At 57.6% G+C, this 15,164-nt stretch overlaps 1 protein-coding gene across 1 annotated transcript in view; it reads right to left on the reverse strand.

Moving 5' to 3' along the window:
- Positions 1–3,053: 3,053 nt before the first annotated feature.
- The window catches only part of SDC3 (syndecan 3), a 36,649-nt gene continuing 24,538 nt past the window's right edge, over positions 3,054–15,164 (reverse strand). The window contains exons 2-6 of the mRNA XM_039564699.1: positions 10,522–10,639; positions 9,849–10,124; positions 9,489–9,814; positions 7,416–7,686; positions 3,054–6,061 (exon numbers count right to left, since the gene is read on the reverse strand). Of these exons, the coding sequence (XP_039420633.1) occupies positions 5,895–6,061; positions 7,416–7,686; positions 9,489–9,814; positions 9,849–10,124; positions 10,522–10,639 (1,158 nt within the window). The 3' untranslated portion in view covers positions 3,054–5,894. The remainder of the gene's footprint in view (positions 6,062–7,415; positions 7,687–9,488; positions 9,815–9,848; positions 10,125–10,521; positions 10,640–15,164) is intronic.

A 15,164-nucleotide genomic window follows, 5' to 3' on the forward strand; every position in this document is an offset into this window, starting at 1 on the left:
GAGTTATGTACAAAAAAATGTTCTGTTTAAGATATGTCTCCTATTAAAAATATTTACATGCATTTTTCTTCCCTCCCGGATCCATTGAAAAGTCCAACACTTGAAGTATTCCAGATTTTTGCTTTTTTTTTCTTTTGTTCTCCTATTGGGATTGGAAATCATCTCCAAAAAAAAAAAAAATCATCAAACTGAAGTTGGAATTATTTCAATCTTCTGGAAAGGGAGATTTTTATTTTTATTTTTTAAATTATTTTTGGATGTTTATCGCTGGATTTTTTTTTGTCTTTTTTTAAAATTATTTTTATTTTTAATTTATACAAGAAGGTTGGATGTTTATTTACAGGGTGAGGGTTCATCCTGGAGATGCGGTGGTGAGAGGGAAGGGGGGGATTTTAAAAAGTTTTCCTATCAAACTGCAATGGATTCTTGTTTTTGGGAGTCTGGGTTGATTGTCAGCAGGGCTGGGGTGACTCCGGCCAGGCGGGGACCCACAGCAGGAGGAATTCCTGCAGGAAAAATCCCTGCCGCCCTGGAGGCTTTAGGAGAAGCGCTGGAATGTGGGGTGTGAAAGAAAAATCGGCTTTTTCTTTTTTTTTAACCCAAAAATGGAAATAATGGGAAAAATAAAAATAGGAATAAAAAGTTTGGGCGCTCCGGACTGAGGCTCCTGCGCAGCCACGGGGGGGCTGCAGGCACCAGCACTGGGGGCTGCTCCGGAGCTCGCGGGGATTTGGATCCATCCCGGGATCCCTTCCCAGGATCCCATCCCAGGATCTGCTCCGGCCCCGGCAAAAGGCTCCCGATCCCCACCCCGGCTCATCCCAACCCACCGGGACCGGGATCGGGATCGGGACCCGGATCGGGATCGGGATCGGGATCGGGTGGATGTGAAGGGCAGGGAGGGGAGGGAGGAGCTGCGGGAATTTGTGAGGTGGAATCCCGCATCCTTTGGGACAGGGAAGGAGGCTGAATCCCAAATACCTTGGGACAAGGAATCCCACATCCCTTGGGACAACAGCTGAGGGGGAATCCCGCATCCCTCGGGACAGGGAATGAGGGGGAATCCCGCATACCTTGGGAGCGGGGCCAAGGACAGATCCCACATCCCTTGGGATGGGAAATGAGGTCAAACCGCACACATCCTTTAGGACAGGGAATGAGGCTGAATCCCACATCCCCTGGGACAGGGGCTGAGGGTTGTAGAGCCCAACACGTGGTGCTGGAGGATAAATCCTCCTCCTTTTCCTCTTTTTCCTCCTCCTTTTCCTCTTTTTCCTCCTCCTTTTCCTCTTTTTCCTCCTCCTTTTCCTCTTTTTCCTCTTCCTTTCTCTCTTTTTCCTCTTCCCCCTCCCCCTCCTCCTCAGGAGCGGAGCCGCCCCGGCCCCGTGCCCGTCTGTACATCTCTGCCTATACATTAATTACAGACACCTATATACACACCCAGAAACCCCACAGCCCACCCCTGCTCCCACGGCCCCATCCCCGCTCCTGAGGAACCCAAGGAGCTCATTCCCATCAAACCTTCCAGGGCTGAAAGCTCAGCGTCACTTCAGAGCCTGGAAGAAAACCTTGGAGCCCGGGAAAAATCATGGCAAGGGTGGTTGAGGGGGGGAAAAGGGAATTAAAGATTCCATTCCTGTTCTCAGCTGAGGGGTTTGTCCCTGTGGAAGCCTCCAAGCTGGGGATTCATGGCAGGGAGAGCTCGGAATTCTGGAGCTGGAGGTGGAGGTGAGGCAAAGGAGCTCCCAGACAGGGATTGTCAGGGAAACTGGGGAGGGAATGGGGAAATTCCAGGCAAACCAGCCCATCCTGGCACTCACCCAGCCCAGAGCCATCCCCTTCCCTGCAGCCGGATCCCCCAGCACGGCTTGGTTTGGAAAAATCCAAACCCAGAGAGATTTTTGGTGGAAAGGGGCAATTCCCATCCCACACAGGGACCTGGCGCTTTCTGTGGAAAGATCCGAAATCAGAGAGGTTTTTAGACAACTCCCAGCCCTGCAAAACCCACCCAGGGCTGGTCCTGCTGCTGCTGGGCCCCTTCCACGTCCTGCCCTTCCCATCCCTTCCCTGCCCTTCCCAAACTCCCCATTCCAGCCCTGCTCTGGGCTCTCCGCTCTTCCCTTCCCTTTGATCCCCTCCTCCTGCCTTCTCCTGATGGATGTGGCCCAGGAATCCCTGGATATTCTCCTGGTGGATATTCTCTCAGCAGGGAGAGCCGCGAGGCTGGCACAGCTGGCAGAGCAGCCCACACCACCCCGCAATTCCAGAATCTCCTAAAATTATCCAGCTGGAACAGGCAGGAGTCTCCCCGCGGCTCCGGTGCGTCACACGCACGCGGGAACACGCGGAAAAGAAACGGAAAAGCCGTGGAAAATCCCTCGGGGAGCACAGCTGGAAGGAGCAGCACATCTGGGCACTGCTCCAGCTGTTCCTGGCTGGGATCACCACGAGGGATTGGAATCTGATCGGAATTTGGGCAGAGGGGGCAAGGCCGGACTTGGCTTGGGGAAGGGAAGACGCTGGAGACGCTTCTGCTCACGCCAGAGTTAATTTTCCCAAAAATCTGCTCTGCAGCCAGACCAGCAGCCGGGGGATGGCTCCTCCCGTGTCCCTCCCCATGGAGCTTCCTCACCTCTTCCCCACCAGGAATCCCTGAAAAGCCCCGGAGCAGGAGCTGCTGGAGGGAGGAGCTGCCTCCACCTGCACCAGGCAGCCCCTCGGGCTTTCCCCCGTGCCCGTGACTCTGCTCACGGAGAAATGATATTATCCACCAAATGTTTTGTGAGATGGGCTGTCCCAAAAAACCCTGCCCAAGTTCTGCTCCATCCCAGCTCCGTGGGGGGAGGCACCGGATCACTTCCTCCAGCACGAAGCCTTTTTCCCTCCAAGAACCAACTCCAACAGCCCCCGTGGAGCTGAGGTGACACGAGGGCTGTGACATCATTAACACCACAAAAGGCAGCTCCAGGCCCCAAAACATTCTCCTGGAGCTCTCATCCCTTTCCAGGCGGAGCACAAACACATGGAAGCAGGAGATATTTTTGATTATTCAATCGCTTCTGATTAGCAGTTTAATTACTTTCACCTATTTTTTTCCGTGTGTTTATCTCATGTTTTAATTACTGCCAAAGTCCTGCCCAGGCTCCTCTCGCCCTCCCACCTCCAGCTTTCCTCGTTCCCGAAGCTGTGACGGATTTAAGTGCCGGGATTACAACTTAACACCAGCTGAGAGGGACGAGGTTAAGCTTGAGTGAAGAAAAAAATTGCATTATGGAAGTTCAGACTATTAAATAGGGGGAAAAATGGAATGAAGAAGATTAAGGAGGCAGCTCTGAAAGGCAGCATTAAAAAGATTAAGCTGGGAGGTTTTTTTTTTTTAAAGCAAGCTCCAAAGATTAAATCCAGGTTGTTCCAAAAGATGGGGATTTGGGGTGGCCTTGATTTGTGCCACTCCCCTGTGTGTGATCCCAACAGGGCCAAAAACCTCTAAATCACCAAACCCAGGAGTCCAAACCCCTTCTGGAGCAGCACAAAGTGGCTCTGGGTTGGCGCCAGGCTCCTTCTGAGTGTGTTCCATCTTTTGGAGCATCCTCATCCTTCATCGTCACTCTCGTCCTTCATCCTCACCCTCGTCCTTCATCCTCACCCTCATCCTCCCTCTGGGATGAACATGGAAATGGTCCCTCCCAGCACCACCACCCCAAACACCCAACAGGGCCTTTTCCAATCCCCAAGAACCTAAACCATGAGGATTTTGAGGCTGAAAGCTCAAAAATGAGGATTTAGGGTTCCGAGGATTTGATCCACACACGGGGCTTTGTTCCCTACCCCACAGTGAAGCCAGCTCATCATTTTGGGTTGTACCCCAGGGAAAGGCAGCCCAAACCTCCCATGTTCCCAACCTCAAATCCCACCCGAGCATCCCAGTGCAATGAGAAATCCCAGGGCTTTCATTTCCTTCCATACCTCTGTAACTGTGGGGGTGTGGCAGTGGAGATAAATATTTATCGTTATTTAAAATATTCATTTGCCCTCTCAAATCCTTTCTGCCGTCTTGTAACCCCCACCAGGGCTACAAAACCTTAACCCCCCCAACTCTGGCCCTCAGGGGCCAAAGCGTCCCTGGCTCCGGGAAGGTTAATTCCCAAAGCAACAGAGTCAAAACAACCATTTTTTCCCCCAAATTTTCCCATTTAAATTGCTCCAAGAGCAAATCCAAAGTGTCCATGGGACCCCATCGAGATCACAACCATGGTGACAACAAAACTCCACAAACAGGGCTCCAGCTAATTAAGAGCCATCTCATTGAAATACCTTAATTGAAATACCTCAATTGAAATATCTTAATTGAAATATCTTAATTGAAATACCTCAATTGAAATATCTTAATTGAAATATCTTAATTGAATCTCCTTGCAGAGCTTGCTCTGGAAAATCCGGCCTTTCCCGAAGGCACCAGAGGGTCGGGACCTGCACCCTGGGCAGCCTCAGAGGGGAGCCCTGGGGGTGCCAGGGTCAGGTTCTCTCCGGCGCCGTGGGTTGTGCTGGGATTTAAACACCAACGAAGGAAAACCGTCAGTCCTGGGGATTCAGACAACAAAGGAAAACCATCAGTCCTGGGTCTTTCCAACGACTTTGGGATCTTCCCAATGATCCAATCAACCCTGGGGCTGAGCCATGGCTCTGCCTCCTCTTCCTCACCGCTGGAGCCGGCGGGATCCCTGCCGGACCCTGAGGGGACAGGGCTCATCCCTGCTTGGGTTTCAGTCCTTAGGCTGCATCCCAGGCCGTGCAGAGCTCTGTTATCCCCTCTGGAAGAGCCAGGGGAGGATTCAGCTCCTCCATTCCCAGCTCCTCCCCAAGGAACGTCCCGCAAAGCCGAGCCTTAGTGGTCACAGTGAAAACCCAGCCCAAGCCAAGCCCCGTTCCGGCCAAACCCTTCAGGCATGGATCCAAGGGATTCCAGGGGCGGCGGGATGGCGGCAGCCTGGGATGCCCCAGTGCAGCTCCACAAGCTCTCCGGAACGTCCATCCAAAGGGATCATTCCCAGCGTTTGTGTTTATTTCCTTTTTCCCCACTCCAAGAGCAAAGCGCCAGGTGTTCCAGCCCCTCGTGCTTTTCCCGAGCTTCCCGGAGCATTGGAGAGCTGTGTTCTGTCTTCCAGCAGAAGGGGATTCCTGCAGAGCGACCGACCCCATTCCCAAAGAAACCCAAAAAGTAAAGACAAGACAGAGGGAAGGAAATCTCCCTCCTTTATGGATGGAAAAAAACCAGGAGATAAATCCAAAGCAGCCCCGCTGCGCCCCAGGGCTGGCAGGAGATGTCCGCATCCCAGAGTTTGTGGTGGTGGTGGTGGGAAAAGTCCAGTTGAGCTCCAGGCACCGTGGGCAGCCCATCCTGTGTTCTCCAGGGCATTCCCGGGCACGGCCGCCCTGGCATCGGCTCCTTGGCATCGGCCCCGTGTCCCGTCCCTCCCGCCAGCAGAAAGGCCAGCGGTGCTCGGTGTGACCTCAGCGCTGCTCGGTGTGACCCCGGCACTGCTCGGTGTGACCTCAGCGCTGCTCGGTGTGACCCCAGCGCTGCTCGGTGTGACCCCGGCACTGCTCGATGTGACCTCAGCGCTGCTCGGTGTGACCCCAGCGCTGCTCGGTGTGACCTCAGCGCTGCTCGGTGCCACCTCAGCGCTGCTCCGGGCACCCCGTGCCCCCCATGCCAAGGACGCGTTTCCTCCTTCAGCTGCTGCGGGTTTTGCTTTGTAAATTCACAGTCTGATCCCAAAAAAAGAGGGGTTGGGGGGGCAAGGAAAGAGAGAGACCGGATGGAGGAGAGGAGGGGAGGGTTTGGAGCGGGGAGGGAGCGAGGGAGGGAGCGTGAGGCACTCCGGGCTCTCGGTCTACGCGTAGAACTCCTCCTGCTTGTCGGGTTTCTGGTAGGTCACGTTGGCCTGCTTGGGCTCCTCCAGGGTGTAGCTGCCCTCGTCCTTCTTCTTCATGCGGTAGATGAGCAGCATGACCAGGAAGGCGGCGAAGAGGGCGCCCACCACGCCGCCCACGATGACCGCTGCAACAACGGCACAGGGGACACGGCCGTCAGTGCCACCCGCGGCCATCAGTGGCACCGCCAGCTGCCAGTGCCACCTCCAGCCCAGCCCTCAGTGTCACCCCCTGCCCTCAGTGTCACCCGCAACCCTCAGTGTCACCCCCAGCCCTCAGTGTCACCCCGTCCCTCAGTGTCACCCCGTCCCTCAGTGTCACCCCCTGCCCTCAGTGTCACCCCTGTCCCTGTCACCCCCAACCCTCAGCGCCACCCCTGTCCCTCAGTGCCAACCCCGTCCCTCAGTGCCACCCCCTGCCCTCAGTGCCACCCCCATCCCCCAATGCTACCCGCAACCCTCAGTGCCACCCCTGTCCCTCAGTGTCACCCCGGTCCCTCAGTGCCACCCCCAACCCTCAGTGTCACCCCTGTCCCTGTCACCCCCAACCCTCAGTGTCACCCCCGTCCCTCAGTGCCACCCCCTGCCCTCAGTGCCACCCCCATCCCCCAATGCTACCCGCAACCCTCAGTGCCACCCCTGTCCCTCAGTGTCACCCCCGTCCCTCAGTGCCACCCCCGTCCCTCAGTGCCACCCCCTGCCCTCAGTGTCACCCCCGTCCCCCAGTGCCACCCCCTACCCTCCCCTGCCCTCAGTGTCACTCCCGTCCCTCAGTGTCACCCCCTGCCCTCAGTGTCACCCCCGTCCCTCAGTGTCACTCCCGTCCCTCAGTGTCACCCCCGTCCCTCAGTGCCACCCCCGTCCCCCAGTGCCACCCCCAGCTTCCAGCACAGAGTCTGGGGGGATCATTTGGGATTCCAGCCGGGTTTTGTGCTTTGGAAGTTTGGGAGCAGCCTCTCAGCGGTGGCTGGGTCACCGCAGCACAGCTTTGGATTTCCAGGAAAAAAATCCCATTTTTATCCTGGAAATCCAGCCCAGCACAAGCAAATTGTGCACAACATTCCCGGCAAAGGCATGGAGACCTTGGGACCCCCGGCACAGCCAGGGAGCAATTTTGGGAGGTGGGTGTGGGTTATCCCAGGCTTGGCACTACTCCACTTTGGGGAGATCATTCATTTGGGATTCCAGCCTGGTTTCGGGCTTTGGAAGTTTGGAAGCAGTACTGGAAGTTGAGCCATGACCACAGCACATCATTGCACTAAAATCCTTAATTTTTTTCCTGGAAATCCATCTCAGGGGAAGCAAATTGTGCACAGCATTCCTGGCAAAGGCATGGAGAGCCCTGGGATACCCCACGGAGCAATTCTGGGAGGTGGGTGTGGGTTATCCCAATGCCCTTCCCAGGACTGTCCCCTCTCCTGGCACAGCCCAGCTCCCTGTGGCCCCAAACCCTCCCCCCCAAACCCCGGCCCCATATCTCACCTATCAACACCTCTTTTCTCTCCAGGATGTTTTTCTGGGGCAGCTGAGCAGCTGAGTTCCCCGAGTCTATCGTGTTGTCCATCAGCCCTGTCTCCACGTTCCTGCCGGGCCCCGGCCCCGCCGGCGGCGTCACCACGGCCACCACCTCGTTCCTGAGGCTGGGACGAGTCGTCTCCTCCTCCTCCCGGATCTCAAAGTCCCCACTGGGGCCGCTGCTGGCCGGGACCTCCAGCTCGTTGTCGGGGACTGTCGTCACCTCCCCCGGCTCCATCTGGGAGAAAGGACAAGATGGAGAAGGGGACAAGGACCAAAGGGTGTCCGCAGGGAGGACATCACAGGACCAAGGACAGGGTGGGGGACGTGGGGGTAACGTTGGGGTGTCCCTTCCCTGTGCCACTGAGGTTGTACTGCAGTGACAACACAGCCCCGCAGCTTGATGGTCACCAAATGGCTGAGGCCACCACGGCTGAGCTGGGCCATTCTCTGTCCCCATCCCAGGACCTGTTCCCAGTAGCTTCTCCCAAAGAGATCCCACCCCAGACCCTCCACCCTCACAGGGAAGAATTTCTTCCCAACATCCCATCCCAGACCCTTTTTTGGGCTCTCTGTCCCCAGAGCGCAGGTTGGATGTCACAGCTCCCTCCTAACACCAAGTGACACAACGTCCTTGTGGAGGTGACACAACGCTGGTGTCACACCAGCACAGCAGCAGGAAGAGTTGGTGCCTCTGGATGAGCTCCAGGGGGTCCTTCCCTGTTCCTTTCCTCCCTTCCAGCTGCACAGGGCAGGAGCAGGAGGATGTGTCCTTGTCACCCAGGACACGGAGCCAGCCCCGCTCCCTGCTGTCCTTGCTGTCCCTGGGTTCAGGATGGGTGAGGGTTCGGGATGAGCTGGGATTCAGGATGGGCCGGGATTCGTGACGAGCCAGGGTTCAGGATGGGCAGGGGTTCAGGATGGGCCAGGGTTCGGGATGAGCCAGGGTTCAGGATGGGCGAGGGTTCAGGATGGGTGAGGGTTTGGGATGAGCCAGGGTTCGGGATGAGCCGGGGTTCAGGATGGGCGAGGGTTCAGGATGGGCGAGGGTTCAGGATGAGCCGGGCTTCAGGATGGGCGAGGGTTCGGGATGAGCCAGGGTTCAGGATGGGTCAGGGTTCGGGATGAGCCAGGGTTCAGGATGGGTCAGGGTTCAGGATGGGTGAGGGTTCGGGATGAGCCAGGATTCGGGATGGGTGAGGGTTCGGGATGAGCCGGAATTCGGGATGGGTCAGGGTTCGGGATGAGCTGGGATTCGGGATGAGCTGGGGTTCAGGATGGGCCGGGAGCTGGGGTGGGGGTGGGAGCGGGAGCCCTCTCCATGTCCCGCTGCCCCGGGGCCAGCACACGGCTCAGCGCTTCCCACAGCGGCCGTGTTTGTGACAGGGATTAATTGGAGGTCAGCGAGAGCCCCGAGCGCTTGGAGCGTGCATTTGCAGGCGGAAAAGAGAGAGCAGTTTAGACAAATCACTCCACCTTTCACTCAAAGCGGCTGCAAAGCGCCCCCGAGGGGCTCTGAGCTCGAGATGGAGATGAAATCCCTGCTCAGAACACCTGACGGGCTGGAAATGCACCATCAAGCCATAACTGAGGAGAGTTTGGGACTCCCGGCCAGGGCTGGGAGCTCGGAAATGACACCAAACGCCGAGGAATGACACCAAACCCTGAGGAATGACACCAAACCCTGAGGAAAGCCGCGATGTCCCCGTGGGATGCGACACCACTCCCCTCCTGCCAGGGGAAGCCGCTCTGGAGAAGGCAGTACCGGTGTCACCGGCATTTGTGACATTTGTGTCCCCATGAGCTCGTCCCCATGCCCCGGCTAAACCCCCACTTCCATCTCCTTCCCAGCTCCCAGATTTCCACTCTGGAAGAGCCCAGCCTGCCTCAACGTCCCTCAGAGCCACTGGCCAAGACGGATGGACACCAAAGGCTTCCCCTGGCCAAGGATGGATGGACACCAAAAGCTTCCCGTGGCCTCCACTTGGCTTCCCACGGAGCCCAGGAGCCCCTGCAGGTGAGAAGGGCTCCGGCTCCTACCTGGGGGGCCTCTGTGGGCGGCAGCGTGGTGGCAGCGGGCGGCAGGGCCGTGCTTTTCTCGGGGAGCTCTGCAGTCCTCGAGGTGCTGGGCTTTGGCAGGGCCCTGGGCCTGGCCGTGCTGCTGGGGACAAGGCGTGACGTGGCCACCTCTGTCAGGGTGCTGCTTTCGGGGACAGGCGTGGTGGGTGTCTCCAGGGTGGTGGCCCGGGTGGTGGCCGCCTTGGTGGCCAAGGGGGGCAGGAACCTCCGGATGGTGGTGGGTTTAGCTGTGGCCACCGTGGTGCTGCTGGTGGTCGTGGTGGCCGAGGTGGTGGTGGTGGTGGTAGCGATGGTGGTGGTGGGCCGAGGTGGTGGTGGTGGTGGTGGTGGCCGTGGTGGTCGGGGACTCGCTGGCTGTGGTGCTGGTGGTGGTCACTTTCCAGCTGGGCACCACTGGTGCCTCCGTGGTCCTGGGGATGAGGAAGGCGCTGGTTGCCTGCCCGGGGGTGGTTTCCTGGGGCGTGGGGGACGGCTCCAGCGGCGTTGCCACAGGCTGGGCGGCCGTGACGGGCAGCACGGCCGCTGTGGTGGGCAGCGTCACCAGCGTGTCCGTGGTCAGGCTCACGGCCGTGTCCAGCCCCAGCTCCGGCTCGAAATCTGAAATGGGGAGGCAAGGGAGAAGTGAAACCGCTGCTGCTGAATTTCCCTGACATCAGCCCAAAATCCGGGAGCATGGATGGCTCCAGGCTTGGCAGAAACCAAGGGCTGGCCCCGTGTGGTGGCCAAAGCCTTCTCTGGGGTCTGTGGAAGGGCTGGTCCTGCCCAGTAGGGCCAGAGGCTGAACTGGGACATGGAGGCACTGGAGCCCAACCTTTGGGACAGCTCCCGGTGCTTTTGTCTCAGAGGACAACTCCAGAGATGGATAAAGGGCAATTCCCTCCCTCACATCCCCTCTGCAGCCCCCCAACCCCACACCCATCCAGCAACCCTTCCCAGGAACCCCAAAACCCCACAGCCAGCCAGGGACCCTCCCCAGGCCCCCCCAGTTACTCACAGCCCGAGCCAGAGCCGGAGTAGACGTCGTCCAGCTCATCTTCTCCGAAGGGATCGTCGTCCCCAGAGCCCTCAAGGTCCACGGGCCGCTCGTAGTTCTCATTGCGCCAGCGCTGAGCCTGCGACCGGAGGGACACGTGAGCGGCTCCAGCCCCACCGAGGTGACACCCCAGACTCCCCTCGTGGGACGAGGCACAGGAAAAGCCAGACCAAGGCAGCGGCAGCACCAACAACCTCCAGCTGAACCACCCAGAATCACGGTGTTTTCCCCCAAAACAGCTCAGAGCGAGCTCACATCGACTCCAACATTTCCCACGGGCAAAAAGCCCTCTTTTTTGGGAAAACCCAACAACTCCCTCTGCAAGCTGTCAGAACAAGGCTCAGTTTGGTTCTCCAGCTGGCTGGGGATGATTTCCCTGCTGTTTTTCCTGGCTCCGGTGTGACAGCAACACCTCATCAGCTGCCACAGCCTGGGAAGCCTCGAGAGGAAACAACGCCAGACTTCAAATATTCCCCTGCTTCCCAGAGCTGCGAAATCGCGGGGAGCCCTCGCTAGCACGGCTCTTAAACATCTCGTTTTCAGATCAAAGTGTCTCCTGTCGGTGTTGCAAGGAAACGCTTTGGCACCTCATTACAAGGCAAACAAGGCGGCTTTGATCGGCGAGATCGCAGCGGATGTTTCGAGATGTAACGAGCCGGGTTCGAGCTTCAGTTTCAAATCAAGGCCTTGAAGGGTCCCCGTCGCGTTTTACCTCCCGAAAACAGCTCGGGGTTTCTTTGTTTTCACTGCAGCTTGGAGCAGGACGGAGTTTTGGACAGTCAGACAGAGAAATTGGGGATTTAACTTGTGTTTTGTCCTCACATCCCTTCTCCCATCAGGGGAGAGAATCCATCGGCTTGGGAAGGGCAGGGGGAGTTGGGTTTTTGAGTGTCTGAGCTGTGTCTGGCTGGAGCTGTTCCAGCTCTTCCCAGCAGCCGCTGGATGTATCCTGCCGGTCTCCAACACCCCACGCGCTGCCCAAATCTCTGGGAATATTCAGCCTTTGCCCCCCAGCTGAGACACCGTCCTGGATTCCCAGCAGCCACTCACCAGCAGCTCGCTGGAGTTGGTGATCCCCCAGAATAAATCTGCAGGGATTTGGGAACTGCACGGCCCTCTGGTATGAGGCAGGCCACCAAAAGTAATGGGAAGGCAAGGAAAAAACCCAAGGATTTGAGGGGATGCAGGAAGAAATATTTGGAATCACTCTCATTTGCCCTTTGGTGTTTTCACACCAAAAACATCGAGGCTCCCCAGGAAATGAGGAGAGCCCGGGGCTCCCCAGCCCATCCCCATTCCCGAGGGTGGGATTCTCCCTGTGTGACCTGCAGGGCCTCTCCCTGATGGGAGCCACATGGCCCCGCTCCCTCTGCTCCTCCTGAAATTGGAACCAGATGAGGCCGTTCCAGACTCCCGGCTCCAGGCCTGGAGCAGGGAATGGGAATGGAAGCGCCACGTGTGGCACCAGGATGTTCCTACAGACGCCTCTGCATCTCTGAACACACCCTGGGGGACAGGGACTGGCTGGTTCGGGGCTTCCCAAATTCCCTGTCCATCCCTCCTTCCCCAGGCGGGGAGGATCAGGGTGTTTCATTTATTGAGGGCATTTCCACTCCACAGAATTAAAATTCCCTAAATCTGCCCCAAACCAGAACCCAAAACGCGCTGCCGTGGTAAAAGCTCTCAGTGCCGAGTGTTTCGCCTCGGGGGGAGGGAAGCATGGGAAATCCATCCATCTTGGAGCACCGGGAGAGGCCGGGAACCTCCCCGGGATGCTCTCAGGCCCTGCTGCGCCCGGTCGCCATCGCCACGGCAACGATCGCCATGGCAACGCCTCCTCCATGGCGACGCATCCCGCTGGAGCCACGGGTGGTGTCCTGCAGCTCAAATCCGGGGATGGGGGCTCCTTCCATCTCCTCCAGCTCCAGTCCAGGGATGGGGCTCATTGCCAGGGTGGGGACAGCGGAGTGCGGCTGTGGGGCGGGATAAGGTGGGGGACAGGGGAGAGGAGGCAGCTCCAGCTCCTGCAGGAGAATCCAGGCTGGGGGAGAATCCCCAGTCAGTTCCAGGCATCCATCCATGGATTTTGAGGAGGGTGGGAGCAGCACCCCCAGCTCCAGCAGCCCTGACCGGGAGGGATCTGCTCCAGGCGGGAGGTGACAGGGACACCCCAGCCCGGGGCTGTTCCAGCCCTCCTGGCCGCCAGCAGAAGCTCGGCAGTTTTTTCCTTGAGGGAATCAGAAAGGAAATCAGGATTCGGCTCTGGAATGTGGCGGTTCCTGAGGCAGCTGGGAGCCAGGTTTGGGTTGTGCCCGGAGCTCCAGCTGAGGCGACAAATCCAGGTGGCCAAGTCCTTTCCTTGGCACGTGCCAGGTTCACTGGCAGCATCCACGAGCACCTCCAGGGTGATGAATCCCAGGAAAACACGGAATTCCACGATCCCATTCCAAGCCCAGCCTAGCATCCTGAGGAGCCCACTCATCCCACAGCCCCTGGAACCACCAGGGGTTGGAGATGAGGAGCTTCCTGCTGGGAGAAGACCTGGAAGGGCGAGCTGGGGATGGAGGCGATTTTGTCCCGTGATAGGAAGGTCTGTGCCCATCCAGCAGCCTCTGGAATATCTGGGATGTGGGCTGGGGCCAAGGCAGGGAAACGGGGGGTCAGCAGGGACACAGGGAAGCAGCCAGCTCCACATCCCAACAGGGAAAGAGGGGAAGGGAGATGGAATCAGGGTGAAAGTGCCTGGAGAGCGGCACGGGGCTGTGCACGGGACACAAGGACCCATTTCCCATCCCACAGATCCCCATCCCGTGGTGCCGGCTCCAGGTTTCCATCTCCACATCCCATTCCCTGCCCATCCCACTTCCAAAATGAACAGCAAAACCAAAAAGCCAAAATCTGTTTGGATTCCAGCCCCAGAGAGCTCTGGGAAGTCCAGATCCAGAGAAACTCTGGGAAGCCTAAATCCAGATGAACTCTGGGAAGCCCAAATCCAGAGGAACTCTGGGAAGCCCAAATCCCATTCCAGCAACTCCAAGCGCCACCGGGAGAGGATGGGGTGGAAGGAGAGCGACCCAGCCAGGATGGAGCCAATGGATCAGCAGCATCCCAGGCTGCTCCTGCCAGGGAAATGCTGGGTCTGGGCACGTTGGAAAGCTTGGAATGACACAGCCAGGGCAGGAATGCATCAGGAGCACAAAGATTCTTTCTCCAGGAAGACAATTCCACACTGAGAATACAGCACGGGGAAATGTTGATTCTTTCCATATTTTCCATGGGATATTTTCAATTGTTCACCCCTCAGAAGTCCTTTTCTGGTGCTTTTTATGGAAACCCTCAATAACTCATCCCAGCATATGGCTTAGGGATCCTATAAACAGCTGGAATAACAAGGCCCTGCACAAAAAGCTGGAACGAAAACATTTCTGGACCTTAAAAGACTCCACGATTCTTTTCCCACTCCAAAACATCGCTGAATTTCCACTCCCCGATCCAAGGCTGGGAGTTAAAAATAAATCTGCTGGAAAGCTGCTCCGGGCAGGAATCTGGGAACAGACCACCGTGGGATCCAGGACCACCAGAGCTGCTTGGGATGGAGATTCCCAAGGCAAAGCCCAGAGGATGAGTTGGAATTTGGGATGCAGGATGCTGGAAAAGGGGCGTGGATACTCATCCCAGTGGAGATCCCACTCCCAAAATGTGACACGAGCTCAGCCAGGACCAGCCCCTTGGTTTGTGTCCCTTCTTTGTTCCTTGCTTTAATTAAACTCCCAATTAAGAGCTGCCCAAAGCCCGGCGCATTTGGATTTAATTGGCCACTTATTCTCTGCAAGGAAAATAATCATTAACGTCGACGGAGGAGCTGCAATTATCCCGGATTCCTATGGATTCTCCACTGCCAGCGAGAGGAGCCAGGCACATCCCAGAAAGGGACATGGACGCTCCCGAGCGTCATCATCCCTCAGGGAACAGAGCGAAACTCCAGCTCCGGGTACTCCGGATCAAGCTCCATCTCTTCCCCTCCTCCTCCCTGGATTGCCATTTTTCATCCCAGTTCTCCCATGGATCAGTGCCAGATCCCACCCCACTCCACAGTAAATATCCCTGAGCCAGGGCTGGCAGGAAAAATCAGGAATTTCCTGGCGTGAATCGTATCCAGCCCCTCACCTCTACCCCGCTGCTCTACCTGGTCACGACATCCCAAAGCTCCTCTCCTGTGGAGAGCATCCCGCTGATCCATGGGGACAATGGACGGGATGGACAAATCCAGCCTGGTCCCAGGCAGGGACGGGCAGAGTTTGGGATGGGGCACCCCCAGCTCTGCCCCACTCCAGTCCCTGCTCTACCTGGCCAGGACACCCCAAACCTTTGGAATCCTTGATCCCCCTATGGAGAGCATCCTGCTAATCCACGAGGGAATCTGGAGACAGGGATGGACAAACCCAGCTGGATCCCAGGCTGGGATGGGCAGATCTTGGGCAGAGGCACCCCCAGCTCTGCCCCCGCTCTGGCCAGGCCCATCCTTCCCCATCCTGAGGATTCCCAGCTCCATGCCCGTTAATTCCCGTGGGATCGCTCATTGCCACGACGCCGCAGCCGATCCC

The sequence above is a fragment of the Corvus cornix genome, chromosome 23 (genome assembly GCF_000738735.6).
Source record: "Corvus cornix cornix isolate S_Up_H32 chromosome 23, ASM73873v5, whole genome shotgun sequence".
NCBI classification, from domain to species: Eukaryota; Metazoa; Chordata; class Aves; order Passeriformes; family Corvidae; genus Corvus; species Corvus cornix.